This window comes from Scatophagus argus, chromosome 9, assembly GCF_020382885.2.
Source record: "Scatophagus argus isolate fScaArg1 chromosome 9, fScaArg1.pri, whole genome shotgun sequence".
NCBI classification, from domain to species: domain Eukaryota; kingdom Metazoa; phylum Chordata; class Actinopteri; family Scatophagidae; genus Scatophagus; species Scatophagus argus.
Window position 1 is genome coordinate 15,262,990 of NC_058501.1, and position 12,737 is coordinate 15,275,726.

The 12,737-nt window shown below is 42.3% G+C and overlaps 2 protein-coding genes across 3 annotated transcripts; both read right to left on the reverse strand.

Moving 5' to 3' along the window:
• Positions 1-1,003: 1,003 nt before the first annotated feature.
• aqp10a (aquaporin 10a) lies at positions 1,004-4,498 on the reverse strand. The gene is made up of 6 exons (XM_046400288.1): positions 3,856-4,498; positions 3,016-3,142; positions 2,488-2,625; positions 2,238-2,356; positions 1,930-2,147; positions 1,004-1,612 (listed from the first exon to the last, which is right to left on the reverse strand). Exons 1-6 carry the CDS (start codon positions 3,937-3,939, stop codon positions 1,402-1,404), a joined length of 897 nt encoding a protein of 298 aa, XP_046256244.1. The 5' UTR covers positions 3,940-4,498; the 3' UTR covers positions 1,004-1,401.
• A 548-nt stretch (positions 4,499-5,046) lies between these two features.
• si:dkey-92i15.4 lies at positions 5,047-12,663 on the reverse strand. Of its 2 annotated transcripts, none has more exons than XM_046400286.1 (7): positions 12,539-12,663; positions 7,485-10,477; positions 7,195-7,387; positions 6,868-6,966; positions 6,530-6,779; positions 6,304-6,420; positions 5,047-5,625 (listed from the first exon to the last, which is right to left on the reverse strand). In XM_046400286.1, the coding sequence occupies exons 2-7, from the start codon at positions 10,115-10,117 to the stop codon at positions 5,462-5,464; spliced, it is 3,456 nt and encodes a 1,151-aa protein (XP_046256242.1). In that variant the 5' UTR covers positions 10,118-10,477; positions 12,539-12,663; the 3' UTR covers positions 5,047-5,461. The 2 variants fall into 2 exon arrangements, with proteins under 2 accessions (XP_046256242.1, XP_046256243.1); XM_046400287.1 differs by lacking the exon at positions 12,539-12,663 and adding an exon at positions 11,622-12,532.
• Between the last annotated feature and the right edge of the window lie 74 nt (positions 12,664-12,737).

A 12,737-nucleotide genomic window follows, 5' to 3' on the forward strand; every position in this document is an offset into this window, starting at 1 on the left:
TTACCAGTGTATCAGTTGAAACTGCCAGCATACTTTAATATTACAGTGGTATACTGTTAAAAAAAAATGCTTTCAAATTAATATTTTGAGAAAAAATGTAGGCTGCCAAAGCGTGCTGTCCTACCTGTTATTGCTTGTGAATTGATCTCACGTGTAATTTGTGACGTAGCCAATGTCTCAGAATACCAATTTAAAAGAGTCTTGACCTTTATGAACATGCCTCAAAGGTTCAAACTCATCATTAATATAATCATCCTATTTCACAATCTTGTCTCGAGTGCATTTCGGATGGATTCAAGAGACCAAAGCAATCTAAAACACTGATGAAAGGACTCATACAATCACAATGTAGACCTGAAGACATCAGAGACCTGTTTTTTATGAAGTGGGTCCCTCAAATGACCTTCCTCTCCTCACATACAGTGAAGTAAAGCTCCCAGCACAGACGTAAAACTACAAGGAAAAGCACTTACTACCAGGGTGAAACAATGAAATCGCTTCCCTCTCTGTTACCTTTCAGTAAAAAAATATTCGTCCAGTTTTCCATAGGCTTAAAGAAATACATGCACTGAAAATGTGACAAATCTGAAAGCATGAAGTACTTGGAAATTTACATGTAGACTTTAACACTTTAAGATTCGCACCTTATCTGTTGCCATTCTGCTCCTTATCTGTTACCATTCTGCACCTTATCTGCTGTTATCTGTCTATATCTCATGTCATAACATGTCTGTTATGCTTTATAGTACTCTGTTATTTTTAGATTTTGTGTAAAAAACTAGTTGATACTTTTGTATGCTTCTTTGTATTGCGACCCTCCCACAACAATTTCCTGCAGGATTAATAAAGTTCTTCTTTTATCTTATCTTAGACGGTGTTACTGTGATACAAACGCTAACTTAAGGTGGGTGTTTTTTTTTTCAAACTACATATATAGTTTACATAATATTGAACATGATATTGCTCACTCTTAGCCTTAAGTTGAATAAGAATGACAATGACATTTTACTTCAGTAAAGTTTTCTTTAATTAGCTCAGCATTCATCATGGAATTTCATAAAAAAGCACATAAAACTCAGTAATATAATTTACCAAGATTAAGCCAATATTCTATGGAATACAGACATTAATCTAAACAGTATTAACATGTAATCAATATCTCTTTCAGCTGGCTCCACCTCTACTGACTGAGTGTAGAAGCTCACTATAGATCATACAGCGTACCAAAAAAGATATCACTGTTGTTCTCACAACAGAAGATCACAAGGTGTGTGTGTCCGCGACTTAACAGTGACTACCCACCCGCTTCTACTTTCTCAAACATAATTTAAAACCAGATTACTGACCTTAACTGTCTGAAAGGAAGAAAGCGGTTTTGTCATGCGTGCTTGTATGTAACACTTAGAAACGTTCAGTCTTTAACTCTGCTCCACCGTCCCACGTGGTGCTGGCCTGCTTCATTTTGTCAGTGATGGTGAATTCAAGGGAGACGTTCTCAGGCTGGTCCGGGTCAGGCAGGTGCCAGTCGATGAAGACCAAATACGTGAAAGTACCTACAACACCTCCGACAAGTGGAGCCAACAGGGGAACCCAGAACCAGTAGTTGTAACACCTGGAGAGCAGACACACAGAACTTATGTAAAGATGCAATAATCATTATTATATATATATTTTTAAATATTTTTTTTATACTGGGTATGTCAGGTGAAAAGGAGTGATGAACTACAGAACTCTGCAGCTCTTACGATTGTACCATACGATTATTAGATCATATAGCAACAAGTTACATCATGGGACAAACACCAGATCGCAATCGGATGTTCTGCAACAAGCTCTGAGCTCTGATAACCCCTGACATATTTCTGCACAAGGTCGGAGCACGTGTGTGTTATAAACGTGTGTACCGCATATGTAATTTAAGATACATACGTGAACACGTCTGTGCCCCAGCCTGCAGTCAGAGTAAAGAGGCGTGGCCCCAGGTCCCGAGCAGGATTTATTGCAGCACCACAGTTACTTGACATGGACATGGAGATCCCCAGGACGATCACTGCCACTATAGCAGGAATCAGATCTGGGGGAGCAGGGGTGTTTCTCTTTTCACCCAAACACAGGATGCACAACATCAGCATGCCAGTGCCCACGGCCTAATGAAAATGAAATGCAGAAATTATGAGTTCAATAAAGCCACAGCTGCTAAAATACTGTGTCAGATTTACACAAATTCTCCCACTCACTTGGTCAAGGAAGCTTCTGCCCAAAGTTAGGTACTCTGAGGGATATGTGGCAAAGATAGATGCTGTCTCATTTGGGCCATATACAGTCAATATTCCTCCACTAAAAGCCATTATAGCATCTGAGACAGAAACAAAGATAAAGTAGGAAGATTTGCAAATGTGTACAAAGAAAAAACATTTAAGGACCCATTTGTCAGTCATTAGTCAGTGATTGCCAATGATTTGTATTTGAGGTGCCAGAAAGACAAACCATAGTAGACCAGATAAACAAGTCCTGATGCTACGTAAGCCCCCAGCACCTGGGAGAGGCAGTAGGGCACCAGCCTTCTCCAGGGCACCTGGCCCAACACACAGAAACACAGACTCACTGCTGGGTTCAGATGAGCACCTGGATGGAGGGAGAGGAAGACATGAAGAATGAAGACAGAAGTGAATTACAGTGAGAGAAAGAGAGAGACTGTACCGTAATGAAATCTCAGATAATTTGTGGCCATATAGTGTGTCAACTAAGAGCAGTTGTATCCCAGTAGACATCAGTCACAGTGAAGACCTTGAAAAGCTGGACAAGGCCTCTCTGCAGAGAGGGCCATACACTAGTGTGACACATCTAGACTGGTAGGATCAGTGAATGACTGCAGTAATGGAAAAATAATAATTCAGAGTGTGACTCGGCGAAGTGAATACTGCTGCTGTATTTTACTGGATCCCAACCAAGAGTGTAATATAATAACAAATGAGCCTATCATGTGAAAAGTGAATGTCTTTTTTTTTTTTTTACCTGTGATGCCCTTGGTGAGATACATGGCTGACATTACACCCACAGAAAAGGCCATATTGATTGACAGGAACTGGCCTTTAGTCTCTCTGCTTGTCTTGACCTGCGCTGCAGCCGCACAGCCAAAGAGCTTCACGATAGATAAGGAAGGCAGAGTGATTGAGGGAAAACAAAAAGAGTCAGCAGATGTATTGTACCTGAACCTGCACAAATGCCTCAATGGCAACCCTCCCAACACACACGCACACACACACACACACAAAGAACATACTGAAAACAGATACTGGGGAAAAAGGCAAAAAATACATTCAACACAGATTGAGCTGCTTTATTGCTTTCTTGGAGCTGATTAATTATTTTTTCTCAAACAACCTTATCAGAGACTAATAAGTGGTTGTTAAAACATAATTAATTCCTTTCCCCTCATGAACTTTGACTTTGTAGTGTCCACTTCTTATCTAAATAGAGCAATTTCTGACTAAACCTCACACATGAGAGGACTGCAAGTACACATGCAGTATGGCTTGTGCTGATGAAACTTTATGAGCTATAAACCACTGAATGACAATGTTGTGTTATGTATTTATTACAGGTCATGGTAACATTAAAATGACTCATGGATTGTAATTGCTAAAAGTTGTTGGGTTGGTCAACAAATAATATAATGGATATAATGGATCGCATCAATTTAAATTAACAAAATAATCCTTAAATTTAGTGACATAATATGACAATGGAATTGTTCAAGTTTATAATGAATGTTTTCGCATCTTTAAATTTTACTTTAATTGTCTCCACAAAAGCTGCAAATAATCAAAAGTGAATTCAAACTGAGTCACTTACCAACAAGGTGAAGGTTCCCAAGAATTCAGCCATGCATTCTCGCACCAGAGCGTTCCTCACTCGCAGAGCACGTCGCTTCAGCATTTTTGGAGTTTAAATCTCTCTTCTCATCTCACACTGAACTCTGCTGCTGTTGTGACCAGATGACAGTGTGTCTGTCTGTCTGTCTGCCTGTCTGTCTGTCTGTCTGTCCAGCAGCTGATGTGGTTGGTGGTGTTAGTGGAAGAGGTGCTGATGTCTTCTGTCACAATTTCCACCTGAGCATCTGAGGATCTGTGCACTGTATTGCACCTCCTCTGACCCCCCACCCCCAGCTGTTCACTCTTGCTTTTATTGTTCTTTTACTGACTTGGCAGGTAACAACCGACAGACAGATGGACAGACAATTTACTGACAAACAGATAGAAATCACCCACAGAACATACGCAGAGCAGAAACACCGACTTTTTTTTTAGAGAGTTACAGACATTTATGATGAAAAATAATCCATGGAAATGTTTTTCACCGTCTTCTTCATAAGTCATCAGTCTGTGTCGGGTCCAGATGAGAGACAACTACAACCAACACAACAGAACAATTGAATAAATAAGAATACACCACATCCATCAGCAATGATGTGGTGAAGCATTCCTGACAGTGATAGGAAAACTCCTCTCACCATCCACAATATCACCATAACCTGTTTCACTGAACTCTGGACTCCTAATGGATTACGTAAGCCAAATACTTGCTGTGTAGGATACTAAATTATCGCTGATAATTTTCAGAGGAGCACATGACTGCATGAAACAATGCGTAGACATCAGATAAGATACAGAGGACACAGAGAGTGTTTGACATGCGAAGTCAGTACTGCATGAACACTAATACTTTTTTTCTGTCATTTCACTGCTATTTCAAGTAAAAATACACAGACTAGTAGACTGTTATTGTGTGTTTGTGCATTTGAGTAAAAGTTAGGTGATGAATTTCTTCATAATTTGACAAGGTGTGGAGACTGTAAAAGCTAGAGAAGCTTTGTCTTATCAGATCTACTTTTGACAAGTATCACTATTTGGTAATGTATTAAAGGACGGATACCTTACTCAACTTTATGCCCAGAGATTTTTCCACAACCTAACTGAAAGGTAATCCTATCATGTCATGCTGTCTCCCTCTGCTGGACACAAGAATGAGAAGCATCACTTAAGGATCAGTTAAGGATTTATTAAAAAGCAACATAAACTCTGAATGCAGTTAGCTTCCATTCACAATATGTTACAACATGTGTTTTCATTTACAGATCCCAAAGAGCTAGCTTTTAACTGATCGGACTGTCTGTTTCAGAGGTTGGTTCACTTGAAAAGAGTATGAGCCATCAGTGCACTTTATTTATGGCTGGTACAGAAATATTCCAGGCCTTGAGGTAGATGTAATCTTGTACATAAAGTGAATAAATATACACAGTTTTGACCTGGTCTCCAAGATTATACTTCCTTTTGGTCTTTGTTATAAAAAAATAACCAAGATTAAGCCCAAATAGCTCATTCTATCCACGTGAAGTTCTCCGTCACTGCTTATGAATGGAACTGAAATTTACTGGGTGCAAAGCACCTCAATGTAATCCTCATGTTTCCGGGTGTTTAAGAGGGCGACGTAGCACCACGTCCACAGGCCCGGGGGGCAGTTTTCTGATCAAAGTCCAGGCCTCGAGGCGTCTCATGCCCACCATGCTCACACCGCCAATCTCTAGAACCTCATCACCAGGACACACCTTGTCCACAGGACCTCCTGAAAAGGAACATTCAGCAGATGGCTTTAATTAACCTTTCTGTGTAGCATTAACTCAAAGCAGATGGATATGTTATTTATACTTACTAATTTATCCATTCTATTTGCCAGTACAAACAAGCAACATAAAGCCAACACAAAGATTTTACTTTATTTGAGAAGATACAGAGAAATGATAAAAGGTATACTGTATGTGGAAAATCTTAATGCCACAACAAAACGTGATATTTTAGACAAATATGTGCTTTTTTGATGAACATGACTGTGATTCTGTGCACAAATTGATGTCTGTAAACATGTTTTTTCTGCTTTAGACATGGAACAGCTTGAATGGCCTGCAGGCAGACCTGACCTCAACCCCATCTAACACCTTTGGGATGAAGTGGAGCAGCAAGCAGCAAGCAAAGCATTAGCACCCAAAACCTTACTGTGGCTATAAGGGAGCAAATTCCTGCAGCCAGGCTCTTGTGGAAAGATTTCTCAAACAGTGGAGGTGATTATAGTTGTTACATTCAGGATTTGTAATAAGATGTTCAACAAAAACGTATGAGAGTAAGGTTCAGTCTATGTCTGGATTTCTACATTATTTTGGCCATCTAATATATTTTGTATTTAATTTTACATTAAATGACATTCACAGCGGCATTTCTCTCTGAAATACTGAGCTTGGGTTCTCACCCTGGAAGATCTTCTGTACAGTGAGTGGTCTGTTCTCCGCACTGGAGCCCACGCCTCCCTGCAGGCTGAAGCCCAGATCCCTGCTGTTCTTCTCCAGATGCACGCACACACTCTGACCTGAGACAGCAGCAAAAGCAGAAAAACACAGATAGAGTTTATCACTTCCAACTGCTGCATACTCGTGAACAATGTCTTTTTAGATTTCAGTTAAAGTATGACTTCTCACCTGTCTCACTGAACTCAGTCTGTGTTGGGCCAGGATTATTTGTCTGTGTACCTCCCTTACAGGTAGTGCAAACACCCCCCTTCCTCAGGACCACCACACTTAAATCCCGAGCCTTTGCTCTTCTCAGGACCCTCAGGGCCTCCCAGTGGACATAGCCACACAGTGATGTGCCATTGATTGACAAGACCTGGTCCCCTTCCTGTATGGAGCCTTCCTGGGCTGCAACACCTGAGGGAAACACCTTGTGAACCTGTCAAGAAGACATCGAGAGACAAATTAAGAGACTGAGAACAATGCATTTAGAGACTTTTTTCAGGAGAAAGCAGATATTTTCTCACAGTGACTGGCTTGTTCTGGTCCACGCCTCCTGCCAGACTGAAGCCCAGTCCCGCTCCCACCTCCTTGTGGAGAACCACCACCTGCACATCATCATAGTTCTGCAAAGAGGATAGGCAGAGAGAAGTTTAAGAGTCTACATCTACATCAGTAGGAAAATCTATCGTAATATCAACAGCAGATGTAATCCTATTAAATCATATGTATATGTATGTTAATGCCAAAGAAAAATAGGGTCATTCAGAATGATCAATGCAACTGCAGGTTCAAAGACAAGTTCAAACCACAACTAAGCCTGTTAAACATTTCTGAAGCCCAGCTGTTTTTACCTTCAGGTTATTGTCCCCCAGGCTCCTGACATCCTCCAGCAGCCTGTCGAGCTCCTCACTGGGCAGCACAGACACACAGGACAGGGCTGACATGTCAGAGCTCAGCGAGGCAGACCGGCCTGTAGATTGCCACTCATCGCTGTCATTCTCAGACTCGTAGTCAACTCCAGCAAAGTTACACAGATCTGAAAGACTACAGGGAGGAAACACGAAAGTTCCAGGGTTTAGAAAACTGACCAGTTGTTAGAAGGAATACCTCTATCATAGCAGAGATCTGAAACAGTACCCACCTGACGCAGAAGCTCCTGCGATCTGACTGGCTCATGTTACTAGTAATGGTCACTGATGACTCTCCAGAGTCTGAATCATAGTTTGAATCGTCATCCTTCTGTGTACTTTCATCATCATCCTCAAAGTTATCTTCACCGTTGTTCCACTCCTTAAACTTTGTATTCAAGCCAGCTGACCAGGCATTCAGGTCCAACACACATTTCTTTCTATTCGGACAGGCTGCATTAACCTCTGATAACATGAGTTCCAGGGGGTTACTGTGGGATGAAGTGGAGAGGGGATAAGGCAGAGGTGGGGAATCTTGTTTGGATGTTCTGGCTGCTTGTGTGAGGACAGAGATGCTTTTATTTTCACTGTCTGCAGTGGGAGTTGCATTTTCTGGCTGTGTGGAAGGTGAAAGAAAAGGTGAGTCATTTGGAGTGTTTGTAGGAGTCTTGTCTTCATTAAAAGACGATGAAAGTGTTGTTTTCTGCGCGCCAATGGAAGCGTCACCAGAGTTGACCAGTAGCAAGGATGGTGGTCTCTTGTTTGGCTCCTCAGGGCTTGAGATTTTGCAGAAGTCGGTTTCATCTATGTGAACACTCCTAAGCTGTCTTTGAGCTCCTCCATTTAGAGGGATTTCCAGTGTGCTCTTGAGGCTGGAATATTTATAAAAATCTTGGGCAGAATTGTTGCTACTATCTGTTTCTATTCTTTCATTCTCAACCAAAGCATCCCCTTGTTGACCTTTCCTCCCTAATCTCAGTCCAACCTCATCCACTGATAAAGATCTTCCTGACCCCAGCGTCTTTCCTGATGATGTCGCTTTCTCCTCAGTTTTCTCACCTCCCTCCACGCCCTCTTTCAGTCCGTCCCACTTGTCTCTCAGTCCACCTATTGCTTTTGCTGACCCACTCTTTTTCACTCCGTCATGAACCCTGTTGTGTTGTGCTGGCACAGAAAAGGCGCGTCTGGGCTTTAGGTACTGTCCTGTGGCCAAAGCCTGGGATCTCTGTGTAAGAGCTTCAAACTGACTGATCTTATTTTTCACACTGGCTGCACAGGGGAATGACAACACCTCAGGGAATTTCTTCCTTTCAATTGTATTCATTTTGATTTTTTGCAAGTTTGACTCAAACACATCTTCATCTATGCCACTACTCCTCAATTCATTTTTTTCTTTTCCGACAACAGCTGTCTCTTTCTCTTCCTCTTTTTCTTTGAACCACCTAGTTCTTTCTCTCTGTGTCTTATTTATTCCATTAGTCTCACCCTTTTCCTCTTCATGATTCACCCTGCCCTGATCCTCACTCCCACTTGCCCCTCTATCTCTTGATCTCTCTTCTTCTAAGAAAGTGTTTGTCGACTGTGGAGGTGCAGTGATTCCTGCTGCTGCCCTTGCAGATCTTATCTGATGTGCTGAAGTGCACCTGCTCTTTAATCTATCAAGAGACCTTGTACCAAGTTCCTCTGATCCCCTACTCCAGTTAACCTCCCTTTCTTCTGAATACTTGCCGTAGGTCAGTCTTTGCCATTGTCCACTTGACAAAATCTCCCTGGTTCTTCTTGTCTCTGGAGAAAGAGAAGCGCCAGAATCTGAAGCGTCTTTCTGTGTCCAGGTGAATGATGACCTGCTTTGCACTGGATTAAGGCTACTTTTCTGTTCCGATGAGAAACGCCTGGGGAAAGTTCCCCCTGCTGCCTTCTCATACGACCTCTGCTGTGGCGATGTGAGGGTGTCTGTGGTTATTTCTTTGTGACAGGATGATACAGGGGTGGAGAAGTCCCTAATTTTGTTGCAGTCCTCCGTTTTACCAAAACTAGCTGACTCATAGAGTTTCTTTATTCGCTCCAGTATACTCTGACCTCCTTTGGACCCAAACGAAGTAGCTTCCTCTCTGAAAACAGTGCGGTCCCTAAACCTGGAAGGGAGAGAATGACCCCTGCTGGCCCTGCTCAAAGCCTGGCTCAGTGGGTTTCTCTCTTGAACATCATTACTTGTACTGGCAGTATTGTAGGCCTGTACCGAAGACATCACCCTGCCTCTCACGCCTTCAGATCTGGTCCTTCTCTCTTCCAAGCAGCCAGCCTCTTTGCTGATGCCCCCTCCAGTTTTGGTTGACAGCACGAACAAGTCAGCCTTTTTTCCCCGATCAGGACTTCTTTTCCCTGTTCTCCAATCTAAACTTTTACTTCTATTTGGCAGGTTGTATCTCCTCCATTCTGTCCTGCCACGGCTTTCAGATGCAGGGTTACAGTTTTCACTTGTGTCAGTGCCAAACTCTGTCATTGTTTTGCTTGCAATGGAATTCTGGATCAGCTTGGTAGACATTTTATGGCCTGAGGTTTCTTTCTCCTCACACTGACCTTTGACACCGCTGTGACTCCTACTCTTAGCTTGATAATCAGCGACTGTGCGATCCTCCACCTCTTCGTTTGTACCGCTTGTGCGAGTGCATGTCGCATATCCTTGTCTTTCTCTGACTTCCTCAGTGCTCTCCTTCGCCTTCTCTGAAAATCCTCTGGGTTTCCTAACACCTGGCCTGCGATTTAGACTGTAAGACGGAGAGTTAGCTGAGCGGACAGTGAAGCGTACTCCTGTTCTCTGCTTGTCGCACTCTCCCGCTGAAGTAGGGAACAAGGACAAGTCCATTGTCTGTGAGTAAACAAAGTTAATGACCACCTGTCAAGTGCCAAATCCCAAAAAGAGAGTGGAAGGGTGAGCTTGATATTTAAGTGATTTCCGAGCAACTGTCTTTGAGACTGCAACCAAGAAGCAGTATCTCTGAATACTGAGTAGAAACTAGTGAAACAGTGGCACAGTCACAGTCTTTTCATTATACTCTTGCACGGAAAAAAAAATCCATTAAAAAGTTTGATTATTTAGTGATGCTCCTGATAATTTTCCACTTTGTGGTCTAGAAGAGATGACTCCGCTGGGCTCCTCTCTTGTCGTTCTGTCCCTTGGATTCTTCAGTTCCCAAACACGGCTTCAGGGAACAGCTCCCATTGCCTGCCAAGCATAAAAAAAGTTCAAATTTCCATCCTTGGAAAGGATTGGGCTGGAATGTTGTGATATGTGGATTGTGGTCGCCCTGGCTCCTCGAAATGGTCAAAAAGAATCACAGAGTGGTTGAGGACAATGAACACAGCATGTTGCAGAGAAGCACATAGTGGACAGAAAATTGAGATATGAAAATGATAGAAGGAAAAAAATAAGAACAAAAGACAGAGCACAAGAGCCAGAGAAGCAAAAACACTCTACTCACGTCAAACCCCTGTGACTTATATCATTTTCATGTCATGTCATTCAAGTGTCCCTGCCCTCCTAACACTCCCCTCACGTTGACTCAGTGAGCTCATTCACAGAAGTTGTACACACATATCAGAAAAACTGTTTACACAAGCAACATACTCGTGACTACTTCTCAGTGTCAGCTAAACCCAAACCAAAAACTGGAAAAACTCACCTAACAGCAATCCATTCCACAAAAACAATGTATTAAAGCGGGACAATAAGTCTCTGTGCAACACACATCGATCTCATAGAGTCAAAGAAAGACAACGAGTGACTGAGAAGACGTTACAGTCGATTCAGGTGAAAAAATCAGATAAGATGGACAAAGATGAGGACAAAGTCAGTTTGATTTACATACAGCCTGCTGAGAGAAAGATACTGATCATCATGGCTCATCAGGGATATCTGAGTTTACAACCACACACACACAACAGCCACCGAGAGTGAGACAGTGAAACAATCCTTGATCGTTAATCTGGTCAGAATTAGGATCCAATCAACTCTACTGACATTCAAAACAAACACAGTATGCTGCTGCTTTACTGTATAAAAACAACAGGAAAAGTGAATTGGATAAGTGCTGCCTATATAATTATATGAACTATTTTATTAAGTCTAGACTGCAGCGTGTAACTTTGGCAAACACTCTCTGTGGTGCTTCCCAGTGCAGGTGAGTCTGAGTGTCAGTTTACAGAAACACCTGTTCTGCTAGGTCTCAAAGCCTCCCATCTGCGTAACCCGGGTAACACTGCATGGTTTACTTTAAACTCCAATTTAACCGCAGGAAAAACACTAAAATGCACACACTTACTTACTCACAACAAGTTAACTTATTTATCCACTTGCATATGATCCTTACCTTCTTTAAGCAGGCCTTCTGTACTTGGAACACAATGTTGACCCGGGTTCACACTGAAGGCAACGCTTAGCAATGACCTCAGCTCCTAACTCCTCTCTCTCTCCCCGTCCTCTTCTCTTTTCCATCAGCTTTGCATGATGGACTGTGTACAGTGACGCTAACCTGCCACACTGGTTTATCCTCTTGTCTTCTCTCTCTTTCTTTCTGTCTCTCTCTCTCTGCCTCTCTCTCTCGTCTATCTCCTCCCCCTCCAATTGTTGTTTTCTCGCTCTTTTCCTCTTCTCACAGGGTAACATTCCTGACTACAGTTCCATATGTCACCCACTAAATGGTTCAACAGGGAGTGTGCGCGCGCGCACACACACACCCTACAGAATATTCAAACGCCATCTCACATCAGCATTTCATAGCTTAAGGGAGAAGAGATACTGTTCAGATAATTGTGTGAAACAGAAAACAGCCAACACAGGCTTACAGTATCACCCTCCTCACCTCAGGCAAACCTGAGTCTAATCATCCGGGCTGAGCAGATATCAAAATACATAATAACAGAGCACCTTTAATTGGGACCAGAGACCACAAAGAGCTCATGTAGACCCACGAATACCAGCAGGGAAAAATATTGTTAAAAGTATACCTCTTGTGTGACATATATTCAAAAAACAGAGATTCATTGCAGACAGACTTGTTGAGAGTTTGCAGCACTGTAATGTCAACTCAAGGAGAAAAGTATCAGAGATTGCTGATTAGTTTTAGTTTCCATACAGAAGAGGTATTGTTTGGTGGGATTCTGGATTCTGCAGAGTGGGAAGGTGAACAAACAGCCTTTGAATCACAAATGTACAAGGAGCAAGCAGGATAGCAATCAGATATAGATAAGAATATAAAGTAAAGGAAAAGACTATGGCGGTACTTACAGGTTTGGTTGACATGTAGAGGCTCATCTTACTGCTGCTTTTTTCATGCACCTGCTACTGTCTTCCGTTGAGACAGAGGAAACTGTGGTCAACAAGTCAGCAAACTGCAAAGCTGTATGACGATGTCTTAATGCCTCTCTGCACATATCACAACTCAAAACAGACTGAGTCAGAGACATTGATCCTAGGCCAAGTCTCG